Source organism: Oryzias latipes, chromosome 9 (genome assembly GCF_002234675.1).
Source record: "Oryzias latipes chromosome 9, ASM223467v1".
Classification (NCBI taxonomy): domain Eukaryota; kingdom Metazoa; phylum Chordata; class Actinopteri; order Beloniformes; family Adrianichthyidae; genus Oryzias; species Oryzias latipes.
Genome location: NC_019867.2, coordinates 12,329,110 through 12,354,624, shown reverse-complemented (window position 1 = coordinate 12,354,624; position 25,515 = coordinate 12,329,110). Strand labels below are relative to the sequence as shown.

The 25,515-nt window shown below is 36.9% G+C and overlaps 3 protein-coding genes across 4 annotated transcripts; 2 read left to right on the top strand and 1 right to left on the bottom strand.

Annotated features, from left to right (window-relative positions):
• The first annotated feature begins 10,711 nt into the window (after positions 1–10,711).
• Positions 10,712–14,822, top strand: LOC101161410 (prosaposin-like). Its single transcript, XM_011479135.3, has 11 exons — positions 10,712–10,848; positions 10,960–11,012; positions 11,137–11,211; positions 11,300–11,422; positions 11,566–11,697; positions 11,784–11,864; positions 11,957–12,140; positions 13,264–13,406; positions 13,528–13,608; positions 13,855–13,965; positions 14,273–14,822. Exons 1-11 carry the CDS (start codon positions 10,794–10,796, stop codon positions 14,309–14,311), a joined length of 1,077 nt encoding a protein of 358 aa, XP_011477437.1. The 5' UTR covers positions 10,712–10,793; the 3' UTR covers positions 14,312–14,822.
• Positions 14,677–20,802, bottom strand: usp39 (ubiquitin specific peptidase 39). Of its 2 annotated transcripts, none has more exons than XM_020705899.2 (13): positions 20,769–20,802; positions 19,837–19,915; positions 19,666–19,760; positions 19,442–19,578; positions 18,758–18,910; positions 18,447–18,672; positions 17,777–17,851; positions 17,534–17,601; positions 16,607–16,795; positions 16,348–16,490; positions 16,112–16,247; positions 15,467–15,553; positions 14,677–14,928 (listed from the first exon to the last, which is right to left on the bottom strand). In XM_020705899.2, the coding sequence occupies exons 1-13, from the start codon at positions 20,785–20,787 to the stop codon at positions 14,908–14,910; spliced, it is 1,428 nt and encodes a 475-aa protein (XP_020561558.1). In that variant the 5' UTR covers positions 20,788–20,802; the 3' UTR covers positions 14,677–14,907. The 2 variants fall into 2 exon arrangements, with proteins under 2 accessions (XP_020561558.1, XP_004072409.1); XM_004072361.4 differs by lacking the exon at positions 20,769–20,802 and adding an exon at positions 20,227–20,399.
• On the top strand, positions 20,587–23,270 carry c9h2orf68 (chromosome 9 C2orf68 homolog). Its single transcript, XM_023958436.1, has 4 exons — positions 20,587–20,832; positions 21,631–21,746; positions 21,826–21,971; positions 22,059–23,270. Exons 1-4 carry the CDS (start codon positions 20,723–20,725, stop codon positions 22,179–22,181), a joined length of 495 nt encoding a protein of 164 aa, XP_023814204.1. The 5' UTR covers positions 20,587–20,722; the 3' UTR covers positions 22,182–23,270.
• Positions 23,271–25,515: the final 2,245 nt, after the last annotated feature.

The following is a 25,515-nucleotide window of genomic DNA, read 5'->3' as shown; positions in this document are numbered from 1 at the left end:
AATAGACATAAACAGTAAATCCATGACTTTTTGGCCTATGCAGTAAACTTTGCATTAGAGAACATGGTATTAAATCTGTAACAAATTCTAAAAATAGAACAGTTCTAGATCTAGACACCTAGAATAACCTTTGAAAAAAGGTGTTTTCTGTTTGGTCAATTTGTTTCAATTATATTTTTGAATTCTTACAACTTAATCTGTTCTCTTACTTTTTTTGGATCGTCTCGGAATGAGGAAATCTTTAAATAAATAAAAAGACAAATGGAGTTTTGAACAAAGGAAGGAATGTTCATTCTGCAAAGAGCATCAAACTTTCTGTAAAGAACCTTTACTTTTTGATGTATTATTGTTTTTATAAATATTTATATATATATAAAAACTCAATTATTTTGAGATGAAATGGAAAAAAATGAATATATATATATATATATATATATTGTTTGTAAATTTGGAATATCAACTATTAATGCTGAAGAGGAACCAGCATTTGCAGGAAAGGAGTAGTGAGTGGAAATAACTAAGTATTTTTCTTCCTCCTTGTGACTCAGAGAGTGAAGCGTCACGATACTTAACTGGCTTTGGTCTGACTGAATGATAGAGCATTGGGGATTTCTTTTATTTATCTACCACTAAATTAAGTAGCAGAAAAAGGGACTCAGGCTAGCTTTCATTTTCAGAGTTAAATCCTCTTGAGGGCTGTGACAGTCACTTCAGTGTGCATGTTTTACCTCTGTGTGAACAATTGACCTGTCCAGGCTGTGTCCGGCCTCTCGTCCACTGACAGTCATGATGCACTTCATTAATCGTGTGACCTTTAAAGCAAATATAGTTGGTAAACGAGTGAAATGACTAATAATTCAAACAAAAGCGTACGCAAAAGTTGTGAAGGTAAAAAGCAAGAAAATGTTGAATGATAAATGATTGAGTCATTTAAAAAGGGTTTCGCAGTGGTGTTTACAACTGCAACAAAATAAACAAAAATTTGTTGGATATATGATTTTTTTTTTTTATTAAATTAGGCATCTCCAACCCTGTCCCTCGTGAGCTACTGTCCTGCTTCAGCAACTGCTGATTGGCTGGATTGAGTGAACCAGTAATTACTGAAGCAGGGTTAGCTGTAGAACAAGCAGGGCAGCAGCTCACGAAGAACAGGGTTGCAGACTACTGATTAGAGTGTTAAGACCCCAATTAATAACTTTAATAGGAATTGTCGCCTACATTTCAATATTTTCTCTGAAAAAATGAGTTGAATGATGATATTTGAGATTTTTCTTTTTTCTAAATGTGAGGGTTTTGTTTCGATTGTATCTATCCAGACTGGAATGCAGTTTTTCAACACAGACTTGTCCACACAGTGCCTTCCAACAATGGGCAGACTCAAAGAAATTTTCCCTTTCAGTTTTGTGCAGATTGTAATCATGGTTTTGCTGACCGTAAACCGAGATGCCAACAATCCTATTTCCTGATCATTAGCTTAAAGAACAACCCCAATCATTTTTTGATCCATTTAAAAAGTGTTCCCACTGGTCTTTTAATTATAATTATGCCATTTCGAGCCTAAATCAAAAATACGTGTGTCATTTTATAGGTTACATGTTCTGCAGAGCGATAGGAGTTCATCAGAAATTTCCCTCTGAATTGTGGGTGGGACTGTTGGTGTGGAGTAACCCCACCCCCACGTCCCATCATCTATCCCAGGGGTCGGGAACCTTTTTGGCCAAGAGAGCCATAAATGCCACATATTTTGAAATGTAATTTCGAAAGAGCCATACAATAATGTAGTGTCCCTTCCCCACACTGAGGCACGGAGACTTAACCTCTTTTAAAGTTCTTTATTCCGATTACTGCAGACCGCAACAAACGCCGTTCAATTCATTCAGCAACTCCTGAATCTCTCCCGCCGACACGAGAGCGCTTCTCCCAACTTTATATTCCCCTGCTCCCGCTGCAGCCCTCCCATTTCCCTTATTCGGCCCATAGCTGAACCCCATTGGTCCAAACTACCTAACAACAGGCTGAGCGACAGAACTGAGGGCCAATCAGATCTCTGCTTGACGCGTTCAATGAACTCCAGAACTTTTAACGCGGCCCAACAGCCATCCAACTCAGTCCGCGACAATTTGTTTAAAACTAAATATACAAGTGAATGTGTGCATTTGATTTAATTTCAACATTATTAAAGTACAATAAGTCTGTGGATTCTTTTTAATAACATTGTTATTCTGTTGCTAATAAATGATGAGTATTTCTCGTGGTAGTTCTGCTGATGGTCTAGTTTGGTTGATGATACGTGGTGAGTTTCTGCTTCGTTCAGGCGTTGAGACTTTAAACGTGATCTTAGGTCTGAATGTTCTGTAGATGTGACAAAGACTGATCACATGCAGACGGGGAGCCAAACACGCACTCACACGCTGCAGTGAGTGACGGGCAGTGGGTTTTACCTATTTACAATCCCTGCGCGATTCACCTGCTGCCTGTCCCCACAACACCTCACCCCCACCCTCTGCTTTCTCCCTCACACATCCCGTCCCCACATCTGCGCGCTCTTTCTCAGAGACGGGAGCGCGTAGTTTTAGGCACGTCAATTCACAGGTTTCCAGCTGGTACAAACTCTGTGAAATAATAGATAATAGTAACTGATAGCGCTGGCGCAGATTTCTCTCTCTAAGCACCGCTACTACTGCGCGCCTCTGGCATCGCATCGCGCCCGAGAAGGACTGGTCTAATGAAAAAAAAAAACTATAATTAAAGATTTGTCTGCGAGCCACATGTGACCATCAAAAGAGCCATATATGGCTCGCGAGCCATAGGTTCCCGACCCCTGATCTATCCGTTTACTGTTTCTCCTGTTAGCTTGCAGCTCCTCACACTTCCAACCTAACATTACTGGTTCAACAAAAATGGTGAGCCATATTGGAGCTATCCAATAGTTATCCAATATCCAATAGTTATATCCAATAGTTATAAGGTTATAGCTATTATATCCAATAGTTATAAATTATCCAATAGTTATTATTAATAGTTATAGCTATCCAATAGGAGCTATCTGTGCTCTCCCCATTCCTGTTCACCCTGTACACATCGGACTTCACCTACGACTCCCACCACTGTCATCTGCAAAAGTTCTCAGATGACAGTGCCATTGTGGGCTGTGTATCAGGGGGGGACGAGCAGGAGTACAGGGGGGGTCATCTCTGACTTTGTTGGCTGGTGTAAAATTAACCACCTGCTGCTTAACACCAGCAAGACAAAGGAGCTGGTCCTGGACTTCAGGAGGTCCTCACCACCACAGTCACTGGTGAACATCCAGGGTTCAGACATTGAGGTCGTGGACACATTTAAATACCTGGGTGTTCACCTGAACAACAGACTGGACTGGTCCAACAACACGGATGCTCTGTACAGGAAGGGTCAGAGTCACCTTCACCTGCTGAGGAGACTGAGGTCATTCGGCGTGTGCAGACAGCTGCTGAGGACCTTTTACGACACTGTGGTGGCCTCAGTGGTCCTTTATAGAGTTGTGTGCTGGGCTGGGGGCAGTACAGTCAGAGACATGAGGAGGCTTAACAAACTGGTTAAGAAAGCCAGCTCTGTCCTGGGCTGCACACTTGAGTCCATGGAGGAGGTGGCGGACAGGAGGATGTTAGCTAAGCTAACATCCATCATAGATAACCCCTCCCACCCCCTGCACCAAACTGTAGAGGCGCTGACCAGCTCCTTCACCACAAGACTGTTGCACCCTCAGTGTAAGAAGGAGCGTTACCGCAGGTCATTCCTCCCCACTGCCATCAGACTGTACAACACTATGTTAAAGTGACACTCCACGGTCCCAGGGTTTTTTTTTTTATTCACTCATTTATTTATTTTTCTTTTGTTGTTTTTCAATTTTCAGTTGTTTTTGTTCCTGAACAGTTGTTTGTTTTTGGTGTGAACATCACTACTCATTTCTGTATTTGAAAAAATTAAAAAAAGATTTTGTTTTTTACAGTGGATTACATGTTTTGCAGACCACATGTTTTTTACACTTTTGCAGCTGTATTTATTTAATATTTATTTATTTAATAAGAATCTCGTTTTTGATAATAATTTTAATAATAATTTTTAATAATTTAATATGAATGTCATTTGTGATGTCCTTTTTTGATGTTATATTATATAGATTATTCTAGATAAATGAAATTTCCCCATTGTGGGATTGATAAAGTCATTTATATATCTATCTATCTATCCAGTCGTACAGTTTTTGTGCCAGATGTCGGCTCAGGCGACAAAACCATCCATGAATCTAGACGTCTAAAAGTGGATGCATCAAAAGGGAGCAGAGCCGTGACCTTGAGGCTGATGACATCACAGCTACAGGCTTTTTACAACGGCATGTTGTTCTTCTCCCCCTGATTCACAACAATTTGAATAAAGAGATACTCAATAATACTATTTGAAACTTAGTTCTCTATATGTCCTCCATCGTGGAAAAAGTCTACAAGAACATGTTAAAAGCACAATTTTCATTGAAGAGGCTTCGCAAAGGTTATTAGCCTCATGGCCTTACGATGAAATGGCACTTTAAGGGCCAGATTATATGACAGTTTCTGAAAAAAGTCAATTTTTTTTATATTTTGTACTAACAGACTACATAGATGGAAGTAAGTGTAAAACAAAAAATAAATGATCTACAAAGCTCACTCTCGCACTTTGTTTGGAAAACAATTTTCACTTTTGGTTGCACAGATGAAAAATTGTGTGGTATGGCCATAAGTCTTTGTGTAGTTAAAAAATGACAACTTTAGACAACCATACAACTCATTCGTAATGTACAGTAACATGTGACAATGAAGAAACAAACCAGTAATGTTGTAATTTCCTTGAAACTTTTTTGCCTTAGGCTAAAGTAAGACTATTACTAAAAATAGCATGATTTATTACCCGACATATTTCAGGTGAACTTTGTTCACTTTCCTCATAAAAAAAATAATTGTCATCAATGATGCAAGAGTTAGTTGCGACTTTTGAGCAACAGTCTTGTTGAAATTGCTAATAAAGTTAAAGAATTATAATTATTTCCCAACCTTTGTAACTGATCCTAGTATTTTCCAACTACTTAAATGAATAGGCTTACAATTTTGCATGATAATATTTAATGACATGTCTTCAATGGCAACGAGGCTGTTTTTGAAAGAGAAGACTGGAACATCAGCTTCACACACGGCAGTGAACCTCCAATTATCTTCATATACACGGATCTCAGATTACAGAAGGAAGTAACAGAAGAAATCCAGAGTCAATACTCAGAAAAAACTGCTCTTGCCTTTTCTTTGAAAGTCGATTGTTGATTATTTAGGAATGTGTTGTTTGTTGCGTAAACGCTGTATAACCAGAGATGCCAAACTGGAAATGTGACTGGCTTATTAAGTGTGTTCATGCAGAAAGTGGCCTTTATTCTTTGTGAGGTGTATGCGAGAAGGATTTTTCCCTGTTGTCCATAAGGTCTGATAAAAGCACAAGTTTTTACATTGCTATCAACTCATTTAGTTTGCCCCCATTTCAAGAAATAATTGTTACGTTTTATTCATTTATTTATTATGGTAATAAATATTTTAGCTTAACCTATAAAATGTAATGAGTGACCTTTCCTCAGAATTAGTTGACTTTGTATGGAATGGTGCTACAAGCTTTGCTTAACCTTTTTGAGTTGAAATGTCTCTATTAATCCCACAGTAGGGAAAGTCAACCATTACCACAGCTACAGAACAATTAGTGCATTATAGCAGAAAAAAGGAATGCAAAAGGAATAAATAATCAACAAATTACCAACTTTAATAAGCAAAAAATGTATGTACAAGAATTCAATTAATGTGCGGCAGTGCTCCTTCCTGCACCGATGTCAGATCAGCCTTCTGCGGAAGGAGCTGCTCAGACCAATGCAGCGAGTGAGCAGCATTTTCCATCCTCCACTGGCCAACATCTGGCCAACATCCTCCACTTATACCCACTTCCCCTATGAAGTCCAGTGCACAACAGGCATCTGCATGGATGTGTGGCCAGGAGAAAGCATTGTCTGAAAAAGAGCATGAAAGGGAATGGGTTCCCCAAATGAAAACTATTCAATCTGCAGGAATTGTGGGGCAAAGAAGATTCAACTCTTAAGAGTGTTTATTTACATCAAGTCTCCTCCTGCATTGTGGAGACACAGAGGTATTTTAGCAGGCGGTGAAAGACAGATCATTGAGGTTTGTTTAAGCAATCAAAGACTCTGCACAGATATCCATGAACTCGTTCCAAGGGATGAATTAAGGCCTTCTCCCTGACAGGCAAAGCTTGGTCAGAAAACGGTTGTTCAGCAGGAAAATAAACTGTATCATGGAAATATGCTAAGGAGCCTCTGTGACTAAGAAGAGTAAATAATTGTTTATGATAACCAGGCGTAACTACAGATTGTCTGTCAGTTGTAGCAAATCTACAGTCACGGGTCATGATCAAATGGTCATTTCCTGCCCACACCTAAATAGCAATTTACGCCAATATAAGCTGTAATACTGTTGAAGTTTAAAAATTTCCAGAAGCCTTGAAGCACTTCGACAAATCTTTACAATGACTGGCAAGAATAAGAATCAAAGTTTAGGAGTCGTCCAGTCAAAGTTAAAAGCGATGGTATTGCAAATAGATCTTAAGAAGACTGTGCATCAGCAAATGTCCAGTGACTTCTGTGATCCGGAGTTAAAACATTTTTTTCCTCTAACTGGCTAAATAAAATGAAAATATTGAATGCTTTGTATTTGCTGTAGCTAAAAAATCCATTGTGATTCTTTAGCTTTTGACATCAGAGGATTGTCCTTTCATTGAACATGTCATTTAAAGATTGAAGTTTGGATGCACCTCATCGCAGACGCTTTCAATCCTCCTAACAGGAAGTGGAACTGTGGAACATTTCTGAAACTACAAATCAGATGAGTTCCCATGAATGTAGATGTACTTGTTTTTTTTTTAGTGTGCAGGTTATCGCCGCTTCATCATTGTTGTTTTTGTGTAAACGTACTTTTCTCTTACGCACTGTGACGTGACAACACACAATAAGACAGTGCTTCCTCCTTACTGGTAGGAATTCACACACCTGCACACATTATTTCATGGCGGTAAAGAGCCGCATGTTTGTGTAATCCACTAAATACTTACATAAGATGGCAAAACATTATTTGTATTGGTTTAAGGAGAACAGCAGTGTTTCTTCCTACAGATGGTTAAAGGAAAGGCGTAGTCTGAAAGCTGTTTGTCAATCAACATGTGCACAAGAAAAGTTTCCTGTAAGTGTGCTATCATTATTTCCTTTTGAAGGCCAAGGACTTATAGTTGAGTTTTTTTTCCTTTATAATAATCCAATATTATTGCAAAGGAAAAGGAACGCAATCTGTGTGAATTTAAACCCACATTTTTCAAAACTTGTTAGTGAGGAATAAAGTGACACGAATGTTTTTTCTAACTTTTGTTTTTTTAATCAATGTATCTTTTTCAGCATCCTATGATTGTTGCCTTATCTTTAGGTTTGCGCTGCTGTTTATGCATACATTTAAAGCACACAGGACCAATTTCGGTAAGAATGAGCCCCATGACACTAGAATTACATCTTAAGGGAAAACTGATTGGAAGCAAGTGGAAGAATTATTATTACAGCCTCATAAAGAATACTGATGAACTTTGCATTACGCAATTAATGTATTTGTGTGGAGGCTAAAAGAACTGGATTTTCTTGGAGTTTTCTGGAAATGATGGCTCCCTGTCCAGGGGAAACTTTTTGAATTTTTTGAATGCTCATTCATATCCAAGATTTTTTGGGTTTGACTTCCTTATTGTGAAGAGAGTTTAGTCACGTTCCTTTCCAACCAGATGAACCCACTGTTGAAATAAAAAAAGAAAGATCTACAGAGAATTAATCATTCAAAAGTAGTACATTTGTGCAGATGTGTCAAATAACAGGTAAAAGAAATAAATCAGCAGTAAAAGAAAGAAATATTCAATTTATTGTAAAAGTTTACTATAGAAAAAATATATACATGTACATGTATATATTTTTAAATTTAAATTTAAAAAGTGTAAATTACAATGGCTATTTTTTTTAAATGCGCTGTTGACAGGTCTCAAGTAGGACAGCAGAGCCTCTCATCCTCAGGTTTATAGTCATCCAAGTATTTGTTACAGTGATTTGGATGATAACGCTTGCAGGTTCGGTTCCCGCCTTGTCAAAATGTCTTTGGGTAAGACACTGAACCCCACTTTACCTCTGGCGGTCATAGGTTGGCGTCAGTGTTCTGCAGCAGAGCGCCATCAGTGTGTGAATGTGTGTGTTTGCATGGGTGAATGGGGCTGTGGCTGCAAAGTGCTTTGGGCCTTTGAGGAAGGTAGAAAAGTTCACTTCATTTACCGCTCACCATGTCTCCACTTGTTTCAGGAAATGATGCTGCAGCAAGCAGAGAAACTCCTCAGGCGCTCAGTCATGAAAGTCTAATTGAGTGAAATTAGTTCCTACAAGTTTATGGTTTGCTGAAAATGACTAAAGTGACTGGCTTATGGAACTCACCGTCAGCGATTTGAGGCTCTGCCCTCCAAGACTAAATTCAAAACTGTATCAACTGTATCAGTTGTAAAAAAATAAAAATAAAATAAAAACAGATTAAAACAAACTAACAACATCACATGATAACTTTACCATGACATTCTTGACTGGAAAAGAAGCCAATTTCTTTGTTAAAAAGGAAAGTAAGATCGAATAGCTGTCATTTGCTCTTGTGTCTCTACAAGACTTTGTACCAGAGGGTTCGTGGCTTGTTCGGTTTCTGCAGATCTCAGTCACGTTTCCTTATTTTCCTCGTAGGCAGAAGCTGCTTTTAGTCTGGTTTCCTCTTCAAACTCTACTTGTTGGGCAGTCATTCTCTTTTACCTCAGGCATGCTGCGTCCGAGTTGTAGAATTTAGTTTACAAATTTGTGCTTTTCATTTAATAGTTTTGCAATGACATTAAAATATTACACGTTGGACTAATTTAATCATTTGGTTTAGTCAAATCTTCGTGTAGAACAAGTGTCCCTGAAGCTGAACCCCCTTTTGTCACCAAGCAGATAATAAAAAAGGCATGCAGCTTTATTTTAGTTGAGAGTCAATATTCCCATAAATGACAGAGATTAAATTTTTTTTATTTTATATCTTAAATTGTTAAACTAAATTGTTGGGAGTTTCAGTATCAGCATGCCACAGTGTCAAAATAAAATGCACAGATGTTGGCTCGGCTCTCCAAAACTAAAGACTGAGAGCAGATTCAAAATATACACAAAAAAAACACAGATTAAAACAAACTAACAACATCACATGATAACTTTACTGTGCCAGTCTTGACAGCAAAATAAGCCAAATTTTTGTTTAAAAAGGAAACTAAAACAAAATATCCCATTTCGGTGTTTCAACCACAATTAAATGGTTAGAAATTTTTTCTAGAAAAACGAAGTTTGTCATCTCTTGGTGGCCTTAAAACTATGTCGTATCATCTAGCACCTGTCATAGTGAAACAATATTATCCTCGAGGCACATGTCTATGAGTTCTTAAGAATCATGTCTTTCGTTATTAATTCGTACCTCTTCTGTTTGAAGCTTTGAATAAAAAAAGTTTGTGATATGTTCTCCTTTAGCAACATTGATTTTCATTGGACTTCAGTCTTTTGATGTAGAGAAACGTTGAGCCATCTTATTTGTTCAGCACTGCTTCAGATTATTATGTTTTTGTTGCGGCCTGTTGCTTCTTCAATGCATTTACTCTTATGCTGTTTGTTTATTCTCGAGCATGGTAATAAAGGTCGAACAACTTTCATTTGCTCTTGTGACGATACAAGCTGGCCCCCTTTTGTCACCAAGCAAATGATAAAAAGGCATACACCTTGATTTCAGTTAGTTGTCAATATTCCCACAAGTCATAGAGATTTAATTTTCTTTATTTTATAGTTTAAACTGTTAAACTAGATTGATGGGAGTTTCAGTATCAGCATGCTACCGTGTTAAAGTCAAATTCACAGATGTTGCTCCAGACACATATTAGCAGGAAGTGGATTTAAATTAGGAAATGAGATAGGCATGTCAAAATAAAACCTAGTGTGGATAAATGTGAAAATATTTACTGTGGGGTCAAGTGTTAACTGTCTCATCAGCATTAAGATCGTGTCAGATCATTTACCTTTTTCCTTTCTTAGTCTTGGGGGGTGTGAGGGGGCTAAGTTTTCGTATTAAAACGTTACCTAAATTTATGTTCGTAAATTTTGTAAATAAACAAGTTAATTTTTACAATGTTGCGCAACAGTGTTGTGAATCAATCCCAGATATTTGCTGCCATCTGCTGGTGATTGTGTGCACATGCTTGAACGAATTTAATGTGGGCCTAATTATTTTTAAAACTAAAAAAGATATCATTGACAAAAATAAGACAAGAAGAAAAGATGAGCCACTGTTTTTGTGGAACAAGCAAAATGAACAATTTATGTCCAGATCCTTTTTATTTTTGTATAAATTGTTTTATTTTACTTTTTTAGTGTTTCGCATAGTGAAATGTACGAATAATTTTGAAAGATCTTTCTTTAATTTTATTGGTGCAAAAATACTTGCAAAAATAAAACATTTATTTAGATGGCAGAAAGTTAGCGCCTGCGCACTGCTCACCTCTCTCGGATAGGGTGTCACTGACTTCCGGTGAGACCCAAACAGACCAGAGGGGTGTTTTGACAGCGACGCAGCGGTGAAACGGAGCTCTTTAAACCTGAAACCATGTCTGCATGGGCGGGCTTTGGGCTGCTGCTTCTCGCGGCGGCTCTGCGACTCGGTAAAATAAACATTTATTTATATTTAGCTTTTGTGTCAATATGTTGTTTTCTTGCATTGTGATCGTCGTTAGAAGAACTGGGCTGTTTCTGTTTTGTTTCGTCCTCTGAAGGAGAGTCCAGGTTTATTATGGACCCTGTGTCTTTCATTACTCAGGAATTACAGGTAAGCCTTCTGATGATGTGTTTATTTAGAGATTGTTTATTATAAGCATGCAATGGACCGTGAGAGAAAACACCATCAATTGCTTCAAAGAGGTGTAACCAGATGGATCTTTTCTCCTCCTCAGTCATTGGATCTGTGTGGAGAATGCAGTCAGATCATCCGCACGTCAACCAACATGATTTCAGGCAGTGACACGAAAGTAAGGAAATAAACTGTTGTTTTTTTTAATCCAGGTTTGTTTACAATGTGTGAAAAAGACAAATGAGGTGTTTTCTGGTGTTTTACAGGTGACTGTGTATGAGGCCCTGCATGCTGTGTGTCGACGCCTGCCCGAACGACAGGCATCCGACTGTCAATCTCAGGTGAAAACATACCTGCCTAAAGTCTTGCAGCAAAAACCCAGCCACCTGGTGAGTTGCATGTTTTTCTAAAACCTGTTTTTCAGCAAAAAAAAAAGAAACGTTGAAGTTTGATTGAAAACTGATTTAAACACTGATTTGATTTAAATCAAACACCTGAACGAGTTTGATTTAAAAAATGAGTGTTTCTGCAGAACCCAAGTGAGACTTGTGTGGTCTTTGGGCTTTGTGCTCCTCAAAAAGACGAGGAACTTCAGGAACCTCCTCCAAGTGTCAACAGTGAAGCTTTATCCAACTCTGCACCTGCTTCAGCTACCGAAACCCAAGTGAGTATGGGAAAGCAGAAGTGAAATGAAAACAAGTAAAAGGCATCACATCCATCTGAAACTTCTGGATCTGCTTTTTTATATAGAAAATTTCTGGTCCGGTTTGTGCCTTGTGTTTGATGGTGATCAGAAAGCTGGAGACTATGTTGCCCAAAAACATAAGCGAGGTGAATATTTTATCTGACCAATTCCATTTCGATCCATTTAGTCTCTCTCTATTGCCGCATGTTGAAGTAACCGTCTTCTTTTATGGCTGCAGGATGCCATTCTGAAAATCATGGAAGAAGTCTGCGATCTCGTACCTGCAAGCTATAAACAGCAATGTGATGATTTTGTTAACAAATATGGTGCAGATATTGCCGAATTCCTCTTTTCATCTGCTGCACCTCACACCATCTGCATGGTGCTGCACCTCTGTCTGTTTAAAGAGCAGCCTGTTCCAGGTTAGATAAACTGACGTTTTTTTAGTGGTAATATGATCCCAAAGCAAGAAAAGATTGTTTTTTTTCATTGATTAGATTAGCATTACTGTACCTTCCTAAAGTTTGAAATGGGGATTATAATGTAAAGAAATGAGAGGGCTCCTTAGGTTCTTAGGTGCTCAAAGCATCCTTTCAGGTCAGTGTCCAGCACCAACATTGAAGGAATTAAAAAATTATTTGAACAGTTTTCACTTACTTTTATAAAGACATGGTCCTTGATATAAAAAAAAGCACTAGAATGACTCAAAAGGATTTTAGTGTACCTTTTTAATCTATTAAAATAAATGTTTTTTTTCTTTTATTTTGGCATAAAAATAGCAGCTCAAGTCAAGTAGATTTGATTTGATTTGACATGGTTTATTTCAAGCAATCAAATAGGAATAATACACAAAAACAATACAATCATCAGTTATACATTCATACATTGACCTATCAAACTTAAGATAATTAGACATATTAATAAATATTGCTTGAAAGGGAGTGGAAGGAAGCGAACTTATATAATCCCACCCCTCTTCTATCATAACCATTTTATTACATGATTTATCGTTATCCGGTTCCTAGCTTTTATCAGACAGAATTAAGAATCATTAAGTATCAATAAAGCACATGACAAAGATGAATTACTTAAATTATTTTGTAAAAAATAACTTTAGAAATCAACATGGCATGAAGTATCCAAAATTTATACAGATTATGTTACTTATAAAAGTCATTGATATGATTAAAAAATTATACTATATCAGTAAAATAGACATAACACTGTTTCAGAAATTTTCATAGCAAAATTTGACCAAGATAGCTGCCTTAAAGCACCTTTAAAGACACATTCAGTTTAGAGTAAATCCGACTAAATTAAGATTGCTGTGAACTTCTGCACTAAAACGTTTTAGGCATTAAGAATTTTTTTTTTTTATGATTTGAAAATTCGGGCAGTCATTAGGTCTTAGAAAACAAGAGGTTTTTGGATTTGAGTGTCAGTTTTAGAGAACGTGTTTGCCAATGCAGTTACAAAATGATTTGGTGAGTTTATGTTCACAATCGATTTTTGACATTTAAAATAGTGACACTACTCACGTTTCAGAAGTGCTTCTCCCCTCGGACTGCGAGTCATGCCGGACGTTAGCAGCTCTGCATCGTGTCCACCTGGGCCTCAACGCCACTGGAGCGCAGACATCGGCTTTCCTGCAGTCCGTGTGCAGCATTCACCCAAACGCCATCCCCAAGGTCAGCCTCCTGGTTATTTAGAACAACATTTCTCCTATACAAACCTACTGCTTAAAAAGTTCAGCTCGTCAGTTAGGTTTTCCGAAGCGTCTTTATAACTTCTTTATAATTTCTTTTTCAGTGCGACGCCTTCACCAGAGCCTATGGGTCGCAGCTGCACAGGGTTTTGGGAAACCAGATGGATATTTCACACACTTGTGAAGTAAGAACTGCTCGACAAAAATGACTATCGAGTTATGGGTACAGTTAGAAAACTTGCTTAGTGAGATTCACTTTAAATTCTCTCAAAGAAACTCACCAGTTATGATGCCACGCAGATTTTTGCCAACCAAATTTTAGTAGATTGTGAAAATGATGACATGTTTGGTATCTTTTCATGTGTGAATGAAACATCACACTGATTTGGTACAGCTCAGTTTGGAATGATTTGATGTCTTTTGTCCTTCAGAGAGCTGATCTGTGCCAAACAATGAAGAAGCTGGATCTACTGGGGAGTAATCCGTGTACATGGGGGCCAAGCTACTGGTGCCAAAACAGGGAGACTGCTCAGAAGTGTGGGGTAGGTGGCCGTCATTATTCCATGTTGGGTCATAGGGAAGGAAGGCCAAGTGCATTAGTTAAGAGAGATGTGTGTGTCCCAGAAAGCAAAGCTAATCTTGAAAGATTTTAAAGCAATTTTACATACTAAAAGTTTAGGTTTTATTTGTTAGAGGAAAATTCAGAGCCAAAGTTCAACATTAATTACCCTGAAATGGGATAATTCAATGGGGGAGGAATCAAAACTCGAGTTTTTCTTTTTCCCAGTTTGACATCAACATTACCGCTTTTAAGGAAATACAAATACATTAATTTTTTTCTACCAACAGAACCAAATCTTCTGTGAGAAGTTCAAGTGGAAGAGTTAAAGCCCGGTTCCTCCAGGACCGTTGCTGCAACGACCTACGTTCTTCAAATGTTTCCCACTGATTACCTTTGAAAAGCTTAAGACAAGCACTGATCACCTTTTTTTTAACCAAATCAAAATGTTTTGCTGTTAGATGTTATCTCTGATCACAAATCGATGTAGGATTTTTCGTTTGCTCGCCCAATTTGACTGTTGCTTAAGATGCTTCATCTCGGCCATGAATGTAAAATCAAAATATCCAAAATAGCTAAGTTTTGTGTTAGTTATATGTATTTTAATGACCACTTCCTCCGTCATCCTTTTGCTGATGTTGTATGCAGTTGTGAGACTGTAAATGAGGTGCTACATTTTAGAACACAGTCAAATATCCTGGAGATGGTTTATTTAGAAAACTGTCAAAAACCTCAGATGTACGTTTACTTTAACAGCCTGTACAGAACATCCTGATATTTTGTTGCAACCTTCACGCCATAAATTGCTCGCATTATTCAAATAAACTGCCAGTTTGTGGAGATGATTTCAAGGCCTCTGATTACAAAATAGAATTAACAAGCTTGTTGCCTCATTAAAAAAACCCTGTGTGGTTTGCTTGCTTCATCAATCTTGTCTCTTCCAGATCTGTGAAGAAAACAAAAAAAAGTATTAGCAGCTTTAAAGACAAGTATCTCTCTTGGTTAAATGTTTTCTAATCAGACATCACAAGTGTGAAGGAAGACAGTTCTTAATTCCTAGTAATTCGAATATTTCTAATAAGCACAAGAAAATTTTAATAAAAAAAAAAAAGGTGTCCTTGGTGGCGTTTTACATGTGATAAGGCTGAAAAGGATTCACACAAATAAAAGATTGGAAAGAATAACCACAAAATTAAGATTTTAATTTCTTTTTACACATCATCCAAGTTTCAGATTTATAAACAGTCTTCATAAAATGTTCATATTTGTTAGGTTTTTACTTTGGGAAATCGATGATGACATATTTGCTGTTTAAAATAAAAGAAGTGAACATTGTGTCCAAATTACTTTTTAAATCCAGAGCACTAGATTTTCCTGCACCAAATATTTTTTTAGTATTTAGGGAGTGTGGAGGGAATTTAGACACAGCCAACTTTTCCACAGAGAAAAAAAGAAAAAAAAACAGGAAGAGATGGTGAATTTACCTGGATGTACGCCTCTGACAGTGTGATCATCTGGGGGAGAATGTCCGTTACTTGCAGATCCTGCATCTCATACCACTTCCCTGTTCCCTGGTAAAATGCAAAGACACACATGCATAAGGAATTTGTTGAGAAAAACCATTATTCTGGCCTCAATGTTCACATTTTTGCCCTAAAAGCCACAACTTCAAGTAAAATTTGTTAATATTAGTTCATTGGAGTTAAAAAGAGCTGTAAATTCGCTACAGTGTAATATTAGTTGGTACTATGAACTTAAAACTAAAGTAAAACATTTTTGTTCACAAAAAAGTTTGGTGTTTTTAAAGCATGCACAGTACTCTTAAAGGATTATGTCAAAGTTTCAGAAGTTGTAATCATGGAAATATCCCATTCTCAAATAACATTTCAGGAATATTTAAGGACGACTGAAAAGAAATTGACCAAAATTAACGAGAAGTAATAAAAACCAGGGTAGCTTAATTGTGTTGTAATAGCTTTTAAAAAGAAAGCAAACCCTCTTTTTTTGCGCACAAAATTTTAAAAAAGCAAAGTTATTCAAAAAGAGAAAAAATGCATTTAGAAAGTGAAATGTAAAGCTTCTAGGGAGATGAAACATGAAAGTTGTGGCTTTTTGCCCTTCGGACTTACATGATGAAGAACGTGAATTCTGTACGACCCCTCAGTGGGTTTCCCATCATGCACAACGTTTGCAATCAGATCATAAGTTGTGTTCTTTTCTGTGGCCTGAGCTTCTTCTGTCAGATATTCACGCAGGTCCACATTCCTGTTTTACAAAATAAAAATGTCACCGCCTGAAGAAATGTACATATTTACACATCATATTAACGCACAATCCGGTCAAAAAATATCTGGATTTCACTCACGTAATGGGAAAGTTTACGATAGTCGGGTTCTTCTCCACAAAGAAATTGTTCTTGGTGAATCTTTTGATGCAAAAGATGAGATAAGGGGGCAATTTAGTCAGCTGGAACCTTTTGAGAAAATTCTCTTTGTAGGTTTTGTATTCCTGTGTAGAAAAGCAAAAAAATGTATACAATAAATATACAAAAATACAAAAAAACATCCTTTTATGCCATTGTTTTCTATTTAGCTGTTATTAGATGTTATAAAAGAATTCACTACCTTCTCTGTGCTGCCATTAAATTTGCCCAGGATGTTGAAGAGAGGAACCTGTGGAATAATAAGTTGCTCTTTCTCATCTTTGTACAAAGGAGCTGTTGGGAGGTCAAGGGTCAGGAACAGGAAGGTAGACTCGGACATCTGCTCCTGGTACTCCTCTGTTACAAGCAACGCCTCCTTTTCCTCTGGAGGCTGGATTTTTTTTTTTTTTTTAAAAGAGAGAGAAAAATAAATAAAGCACACAAAAACTAATTATCATTAAAAAAAACGATTATTGTGGTCTAAATATCTGATTTGCACAAATAGCATTAACACATTGGGCAATGTTGGCAGGAAAAACACAAGGAAAAAATTTTTAAATGTCAATTAGTGGCTCTAAAAAAGAATCTCTCACATTATCAGCTGTAGTATAATTTAGTGTTGCACGATTTTATCATTTATGTCAAATATTTATATTTATCTAAAGAATTAAAGTTACAGGGAGATTCTTCGCCTTAAAACAACTCCTAGAACAAAACAAAAAGATTGTAATTAGTTATGTATTCAAAACTAGAGTCTTGTTTATAAACAGTTGAAGAAAAAGGAAGTTCCTTTATAAGCACCATCAATATTTTGACAGATGACAGGATCCGAGTGTCATCTCCATTTTCATTATCTGCAGGTTTTAATGCTGCATATTAAACTGTTATCTGACAAAAGGAACTACCTATGGATATTTTAAAGTGGAAAATATTTAAAAGAGGAATTTACACATAGATATAACCATGAGCTTCAACACAACAATAAAGTACAACACAAAAAGCCAAGAAGGAACCACCGCTTTGATTAAAACAGCCTTTGATTTATCTGTTGGCTTGATTTTATATTTTTTTGGCTGGCATAACTTGCTATGTCATATAATTTTAAAATAAAAGCTAAACAGAGACTTACTAAATCTGGATGTGGTAGTTTCTTGGAGAAAATCCTCATGGAGCCTTGAAAGACTTTTGTAAGAATTGCTGTGTGAAAACAAAGAGCAGACCAGTTAAATTGAAGGACATTGCATGCAGACAACCAGCACTGGCTCTAAAATAGACTCCTTACATTGGAATAAAAGAGAAAATTACACATCAAATAAATGAATTCAGAAATTCAACAGATTTACTATAAACTAGGAGTGAATTTCTGACTCACATGGCTTCTTCTTTGTGCCTCCAAGAGCGCCATGCATGGCGTTTAGGAACCATGTCATGAAGTCCACAGCATCACCTGCAAACCAGAAAACATTGAGCAAACTCTACAAACTTATCCAGTGAGTTAAAGATTGTGGGGCAAAAAAGTATTTGGCAGCCACTGACTCTGCAAGTTGTCCCGCTCAAAAAGCTGAGTTTGGTCTGTAATGTTTACCATAGATATACTTCAACTGAGAGATAAAATGTCCAATAAATTATCCAGGAAATCACATTGTCAGATTTTTAGAGAATGTATTTGTATAATAGTGCAGAAAATAAGAATTTGGTCAACAACAAAAGTTCACCTCAATAGTTTGTAATGTAACCATGATTATCTATGACAAAGGTCAAACATAGGTCTTAAGCAGGTTTACAAACACTATAGCTATTATTCTGGACCATTCTTCCATGCAGAGCTGTAATGTTTTGAGGCTTTTGCTGAGAAACATACTTTAAACTCCCTCCACAGATTCTCTTTGATGCCAGAGTTATGTTTTTGGGATCAGTCATGTTGGAAGATCCAGCCATGTTTCATCTTTAGTGCTCTCATTGATGGAATGAGGTTTTTGCCCAAAATCTCAGCCTACATGGCCCTATTTATGTCAGCACTCCACAGGCCACAAAATAGTTACCTTGTTTGGTGATTTGGAAGTTTTTCTTGCTGCACAGGACTACAGCCTGCAGCATCTCGTGGGGCGACACGTGGGCCTTGAAGTTTCTCGGATTCCAAAGTTTGCGCATCAGCTCCCCAAACCGCTGCACCAGCAGAAACATGATGTCCCCTGGTGGCCTCCGGATGTCTCTGTAGTTCTCCTCCTCAAGGAAGTAGTTTCGCAAAGGTGGGACGTTGGAAAAAGCCTAAAAACAAAAGTACAATATGAAACCCCCTGTTATTTAAGTTGATGCCACAGCCTCAAAAATCAACATCAGCGGGGTTTCATACCTGTAGTACAGCATTGGCATAGTCGTTGGCTTTAATGTTATTAAGCCCTACAATCCCTGGCAGGTAGGTTGTACCATCGTAGGCTCTGTACAGTTTACCATGTTTGTCCAGACCCTCAATGTGCTGCTTGGTGAAAGTCGGCTTCAGCACATACTAAAGAAAAAAAGAGCAAGATTACCAACACAAAGCAAGAGCTTACAAAAAATAAAAAAAGGAGGGGTAAAAATTACTTAACATAAAACATTAAAAATTTAAAAAAGAAATGTAAAAAAAAAAGACGTATTAAAATTACAGCCAAAACTCTAAAAAGTATACTTTAAGACATTGCTAAATAACTTATTTTTAGATACTAGTACTGATACTTATGTGCAAAATATAGTAAATAAAATATACTATGCAATCAAATACATTGGCCTTGTATAAAATATATAAATATCGAACACATTTTTATGTACTCTGGGTTCACAAGTTAAAACTATTTTTAAACACAGAATATGTTAATGAAAACTATTGAAGTGTTACACTGACAAACAAGGAATGTGAGCAAAAGAATCTATCAATCATATCTAGAAGAAAAACAAAAAACTTTGTTTAATTTTAACATGTAACTGTTTACTTTTCCCCCCAGAGCAATTACCTTTTCATTTATACATTGAAAAACAGCAGATTTACTGCATTACTTACTGTGATGTCTTCTAGCGATGAGTCAATGATCTCATAGTTGTCTGGCAGACAGTAAAACTTGAGTGTGTGCAAGTTGAGGAACACATGGTGAGAAAACTGGACACTGTGAGTGTAGGCATGAGACTTCTGACCTCTGCCTGCAACAAGGAATGCAAACGTAAAGATGTTTAGTGTCATCTAAAAAGGAAAATAACAATGTGCGTTTGATGTGCTAATATGTCTACCTTGAAAGTATTTCCCACAAATAAGACAGGCATAAACATTAATGTGAGACAGAGAAATGGAGCAGAGCTTCTCAAAGTCAAAATCCAGAACACTCCTGCAAGACGAGAAGAAACTGAATTACAAGAAGAATGCTAACTAGCTTTAGCATACATTTTCAAACATTTCCTTGCCTGTTTATGGTGTCCAGGTAAGGACAATGGCGGCTTCTTCGGTCTTCAACCACACGTCCTCGCCTAAATTTGACTGTCACTGCAAAAGAGAGCAAATCACGATAAAGCTCAGTAGACGTAAACGGAATTCATTTTTACGAGAACAACTAACTACTAGCAATCAAAACATGCTTGCTAGCAAGCTAAGATTTTTCTATTAATCGATCTCTGTTTTAAAATAAACAGGTTTTACATATATTTTTATATGCTGATTGTCTTTGTCTTACATGTGAAACCATCAGTTTATTGGTGTAGAATGGAACTGACACAATATAAACTTTTTATGCTAGAAAATGCTCTTCTGGCTGGCTAACAAAACGAAAAACGGACGTAAGAGACAAATCAGCATACCTTCGTCTTCGTTATCCTCGTCGTCTTCTATTTCCTCCCTTTCACGCTTTAAAGACATTCTTGTAACTATAAGTTAGCAAACGGTTTGCTAACGAAACAAAAATTAACAAAACTTGAAGGTTTACGAGAGGAAATGAATGGATATTATTCAGCTCCTCGAAACTCGCGGTGGTTGTACGTCGGTGGTAATGGCGTGGGAAACCAAAACGTAACCCGGAGTTTAAAAAATAAATGTTTACCCCCATGTAAACTCTAAGTAATATATTTTATTTATTTGTATACTTCAGTTTCTTTTTTTGTCACAGAAATATAACCAAAATAGTTTATATTTTAGTTCAATGTGCATTGTAGGACTTACACGCAATAAATTAATTTGTAGAAACTCCGGGAACGCTACGGTTGGACATCCATTTATACATCGTTAGCTGTCTAGCTTTTTGTTAGTATTTTGCTTGTTCTTCTTTAGCTGTGTTTTCTTTCTAGAGTGTTTGCTGAAATGGATCTTATAAGAGATGAAGGAGTGCATGAGCTGAAGTACAAACCGGGGGGCCGTCTGGACATGAGCCACGGTTTCCTTCATCATATTCGGAGGAACCAGATTGCCAGGTGATTTCCTTTTTGCTGTTAGCCGAGTTAGCATACTTACTTGGGATGTCAAATGTCAATCTGTAGCTGCTGTCATTTCATGATTGATGTGAAATGATTTTTTTAAAAATGGCAGACAGTGAAATAACATTTTTTTAAAGTACCTAAAAGGCTTAAAGTCAAGTTTATTTTTACTTTAAAGCAGTAGAAGCAAAACCCTATTGGACTGACTGAAATTTTAAAAGGAGCATTAAGTTATTCGGTTTATGTTTTATTAGTGTAATTTATTATTTAAAAGTGGATTATTATATAAACTTAGGTTTGGTGTGTAAAACTTTTAAAGTTCCTCCTTGATAAATTACATACGCTGAGTTGGGCTGTTTTACAGCATCTGCTCTCTGTCTGGTCTTAAAAAAAGCTGCTACAATAATGTATGATAAGTATTTTGATTTACGTCCAAACAAAAAAGTTTGTTTTAATTCCCACACTCTCACTCTTTATTTAATCATTTAAAACGGATTTTTAACATGTTGATTTTATTTAGGCAACTTTGAAAGATGAACTATAAAGCTAAAAGAACAGCAATAATAATGTTGCTTTGTTGTGCGGCTCTTTAAATTGCTTTGATGTATGAAAAACAAAGCTGTTTTGCCTTAAAATAATAAAATTTTAAAAAAAGTATTATCCTCCAATGTGTAAACAGACCTAGGAACATTTTTAAGTTCATGGCCATGACCAAGATGCTCTGTGTTTTATTCAACTGTGCAACTTGCTATGTTTTTAAGAAATAATCAGAAAATATTTCAATTTCTTTATAAGAGATGACTATGATAAAGAAGTGAAGCAAGCCAAAGAGCTTCAGCGGCACAGGCGCACCACAACCCCCAAAAAGCCTCGGCGACCTGACATCCAGGTGTACCATCCTCGACGGAGACGTAAGACTGACATATTTCTTACTTTGCTGCTTTTAGAGGAAATGTAACACTTTTGCGTTTCTGTTTTGGTTCTTTCCAGATAGTTCAGAGCCAGGAACCGCCGCTGATGCTGACGAGTGGAATGAGAGTGGGTCGGGCACAGACACTGAAACTCATGGAACCGAACTCTTCTGGCTTGATTATCAGGCGGACTCCGGTGTCATTACATCTTTCCTTGTGCACAAGGTTAGAGCTCATTTTTTCACCTGATAACTGTCTTGTTTGACACTATTTTATTAAACAATTATCTTGCCTTCCTGTCTATCTTTTAAGGAGGATAAACCCAAGAATGTGGTTGACCGTGTTGCAGAGAGGAACATCCTGGATTCAGCCATGCGGGCAGCTCTAGAAAGTCGAATTCAAAGGGAAATTGACAAACGACAAGACAAACAATGACTTGTTTTTAGACTGTAGGTTATGATGAAATAGAGACTACGGTACACGGAGAAGAGCACTGCTGCATTTGTCGTTCGGTTCTTTTTTCAAAGCTTTAAAAACGGCACTGGATTGTCATCACAACATGACCGTTGACCACGAACTACAATCAAGCCATTTTTGTTTGTTTTTTTCTGAAACAGGAAGACACAGCACAAAAACCACTGTGATGTTTACATCTGTGTTTTTCTTTTTACTCTGTACTGTTCAGTTTTATCACTCCACCACACCTGAGGAACACTGTCTATGTTGATATGAACTGGAATTTTTATAATCCGGCTGTTTCTTCAAATTAGTTGAATACAAAAGCAGCTTTCGACAGAAAACCGGTCCTTGTTTTGTTTTTTAACAAGTTTTTTGTACGTTTGGCCAATAAAGCATCGGTTTATACTAGAGACCTGTACAGAAAAATCACAACATGCATATGCTGTAACTGTAGTCATCAGTGTTATAATTTATTTGATTTGTTCAGAGACTTTATTTTTGATAGGGTCACTTTTTTATCAAGGGAACTTGGAATAGTTACATAAAAGCCATTTAAAGTTATTAATGTTATTTAATTTTTTTGTGTGGACTTGCAATGGAGGGATTGATTGGCTCTGAATTGGGAACTCGTTTTTTCTTAATCTATTGATGTTGAATACATCTTATATCTCAAGAAAAATTGCAGATTTAGATGACCACATTCTAAAGTTTGCATTTGTGTTAAAATCTAAAAGTGTAGTTTTTTTTCAATGCTATCATCTCCCCAGCAGGGGGCAACATCTAACATCTTCTGATTCTGAATTCTTCCTTCCGATCTTATCTGTCTGATTCCATGTCTACTGTGGCTTGTTGTTATCAACCATTAATGCCCTTTTTTTTCAAATGTAAAAAAGTAATGGGAGTTATAACTCTCATTACTTTTTTACATTACTTCAGTAACTGAACATGAACTGTTCAACACAGGATAGTTTCTATCAACACATCTTTATTGTAATTCAATCTGTGTTTTTGTCAATGTGTAAGCCTTTTTTATTAAAGAAAAATAGAGATTAGTGCTGACTGGAAGTTTGTTTTTTAGATGTTTTTATTGTAATCATAGCAAAAAGCCATCAAATGTATTAAGGTCAAAGTCAAGGACAAAACATATTCCAACTAACCTAAAACATTACAACAAATATAGGAAATTAGTTAAGATTTCAGTTTCTTGCCTCTTTGTGTTGTGCAGTTTTTTAACTTCCATCTGTTTTCCAGAAATGACAAAATGAAACAAGCAAGAACCTGTTAGGAATGCAGGGAAAACCTGCCTGCAGTCAAGCCTTAGCTTACTTAAAGGTGATGTTTCAAAACCAAAGCATGACTCACGTGCAATAACGGAAAAGAAATCAAACATGTTTTTTGAAATTAAGAGAAACTTAATTTTGTCTTCTTAGAGAGAAAAAAGTCCTACAACTATGAAAAGGAGTTTTCAGTGCTGAATGCGCTGCAAAAAAACAGAACCAGGTCCAGAAGAAGGAGCAATGGTCATGAATAATCAGTGTACGAATGAAAACAATGATTGAAAGCTATTTTGATAGTTGGGGAAACAAAATTCATAAGAAAAGCAAAAGGAACAGAATCTTTTTAAGCCTATAGTTGGCTTTTATTTTGACCAAACAGCATTTTCTCTACTCCAAAGTGAAAGAGTAAGTCATCGTTTTAATGCCTAATAAACTTTATCCTCAGTCCACACGCCTTTCCAAGTCTCTGTTGCTTAGTACATTCTTTTCCCAAGAAGGCTCCGCAAGACTATTGGCTCACAGAGACACTCCTCTTCAGAATTTGAATGCCTCCAGGCTCACTTCCACTCCTCACACGCTCACACGTGACTCATGTTATGAAAGAGGAGACAGATTCACATGTCACCTGCTCCACAGATCATCTCTTTTGTTCTCAATTGGTTGGTTTTGCTCCAAAAACAGTTCACACCTACAATTGCAACGGTGCAGTTTCCCATTAACAGACAGCTTCAAATACCCAACAGGCAAATACCTGTTTTGAAAGAGCAAAAAGTGTTGCTGTCTGTTCTGTTCTTTTTTTTTTCAGATCATCAGCACAACTGTGTCTCTGGGATACTTTATGGGATACTTTATGGGATACTTTATGATTTATGTTTGTTTTTAAAAGCAAAAGTGTTATAATGCATCAATTTATAAGTTGCTTTTATTTATTTCTTATGAAATTAGTAAAAGTTGAACTTTTTAAGTTTTTACCTTATTTGGTGTTGCATTGGTATTCAATAATGCTCTACAAACAGGATGGGGTGATTATGATGCCACACTTATCACACAGTAATAGGTAATGTATCAGTTGAAAAAAAACATGGAATAACTAATGAACAGTTGCGCAACTTTGTAGGTGACACAGCTTGATCAAAGGTTTGGGTGTAATGAGCTGCCACTTTGAAACTGAAATCTGCTTCAAAGGGTAGATGGTTCTTCATAACTAAAACATAAAAGACAGCTTGTATGAAAGAAATGAGATTTTTTTTTCCGCCCTTGTAAACACTACATGGTCTGATAAATCGTTTGTGTTTTGTATCTGTACAATGTGGTGCACAATTTAGGGGTTCAATCTCGTGTAAAAACTATTAGGCCCCAAACAACTATTAATAACAACTCGTATTCAGCATCCATTCATCTAGTCCTGCTTTGTCCTGTGCAGTCACAAATTTTGATGAAGCCCATTCCAGCTACTGTAGGGTGAAGATGGGGTAACCCTGGACAGGTCGACAGAAAATACACACACACGTAAGAGATAATTTTAATCGCTAAGCACTGAAAGAGGCTTTTTGGCAGTGATAAAACCCGAAAAATAAGGCCTCAGCTGAAATTTGAAGCAGATCCAATCTACACCTTTTATTTTCAATGTGCCGAGCAAAACTATGGAAAGGTGAAATTATGCACACACTCATATTTTCCTTGGCTCTTCTAAACTGTATTTCTAAACTGATTGTCCTTGAAAAAAACATTTCAATTTAAGATTGCAACCACTTAAAGCAGGCAGAAAAAGTGGCGTGGTTTCCTGCTTCAGTGTTGCAGGCAGCAGCAACTCTCCACACGTGTTGCATCAGCCGCCACCTAATCCCTGCAATAAACCCCCCTGACCTCTGCCAAACAAACCTTTTGTATTTCTTACTTTGTAACGACTTCCTCTGGTGAGAGAACAGAAGATACACTGTTGGGTTCTTAGTCAGCTCAATGAAGGGATCTGAAGAAACTTTCTCTTCATTTGAAAGTGGGAGTTTTAAAGCAGTTGCTGTGACTGATGATCT

What these genes read in the sequence shown, in the direction of transcription:
- LOC101161410 (XM_011479135.3), top strand. Translation starts at nt 10,794, where the DNA reads ATGTCTGCATGGGCGGGCTTTGGGCTGCTGCTTCTCGCGGCGGCTCTG. An exon ending in ACCCAAACGCCATCCCCAAG is followed by an intron (nt 13,407 to 13,527) that starts GTCAGCCTCCTG and finishes TTTCTTTTTCAG; the next exon opens with TGCGACGCCTTCACCAGAGC. An exon ending in AGACTGCTCAGAAGTGTGGG is followed by an intron (nt 13,966 to 14,272) that starts GTAGGTGGCCGT and finishes TTCTACCAACAG; the next exon opens with AACCAAATCTTCTGTGAGAA.
- usp39 (XM_004072361.4), bottom strand. Translation starts at nt 20,284, where the DNA reads ATGTCTTTAAAGCGTGAAAGGGAGGAAATAGAAGACGACGAGGATAAC. An exon ending in CTTCCAAATCACCAAACAAG is followed by an intron (nt 17,852 to 18,446) that starts GTAACTATTTTG and finishes TCTGGTTTGCAG; the next exon opens with GTGATGCTGTGGACTTCATG. An exon ending in ATCGTAAACTTTCCCATTAC is followed by an intron (nt 16,248 to 16,347) that starts GTGAGTGAAATC and finishes TTTGTAAAACAG; the next exon opens with GAATGTGGACCTGCGTGAAT.
- c9h2orf68 (XM_023958436.1), top strand. Translation starts at nt 20,723, where the DNA reads ATGGATCTTATAAGAGATGAAGGAGTGCATGAGCTGAAGTACAAACCG. An exon ending in CGGAGGAACCAGATTGCCAG is followed by an intron (nt 20,833 to 21,630) that starts GTGATTTCCTTT and finishes TTTCTTTATAAG; the next exon opens with AGATGACTATGATAAAGAAG. An exon ending in CATCTTTCCTTGTGCACAAG is followed by an intron (nt 21,972 to 22,058) that starts GTTAGAGCTCAT and finishes CTATCTTTTAAG; the next exon opens with GAGGATAAACCCAAGAATGT.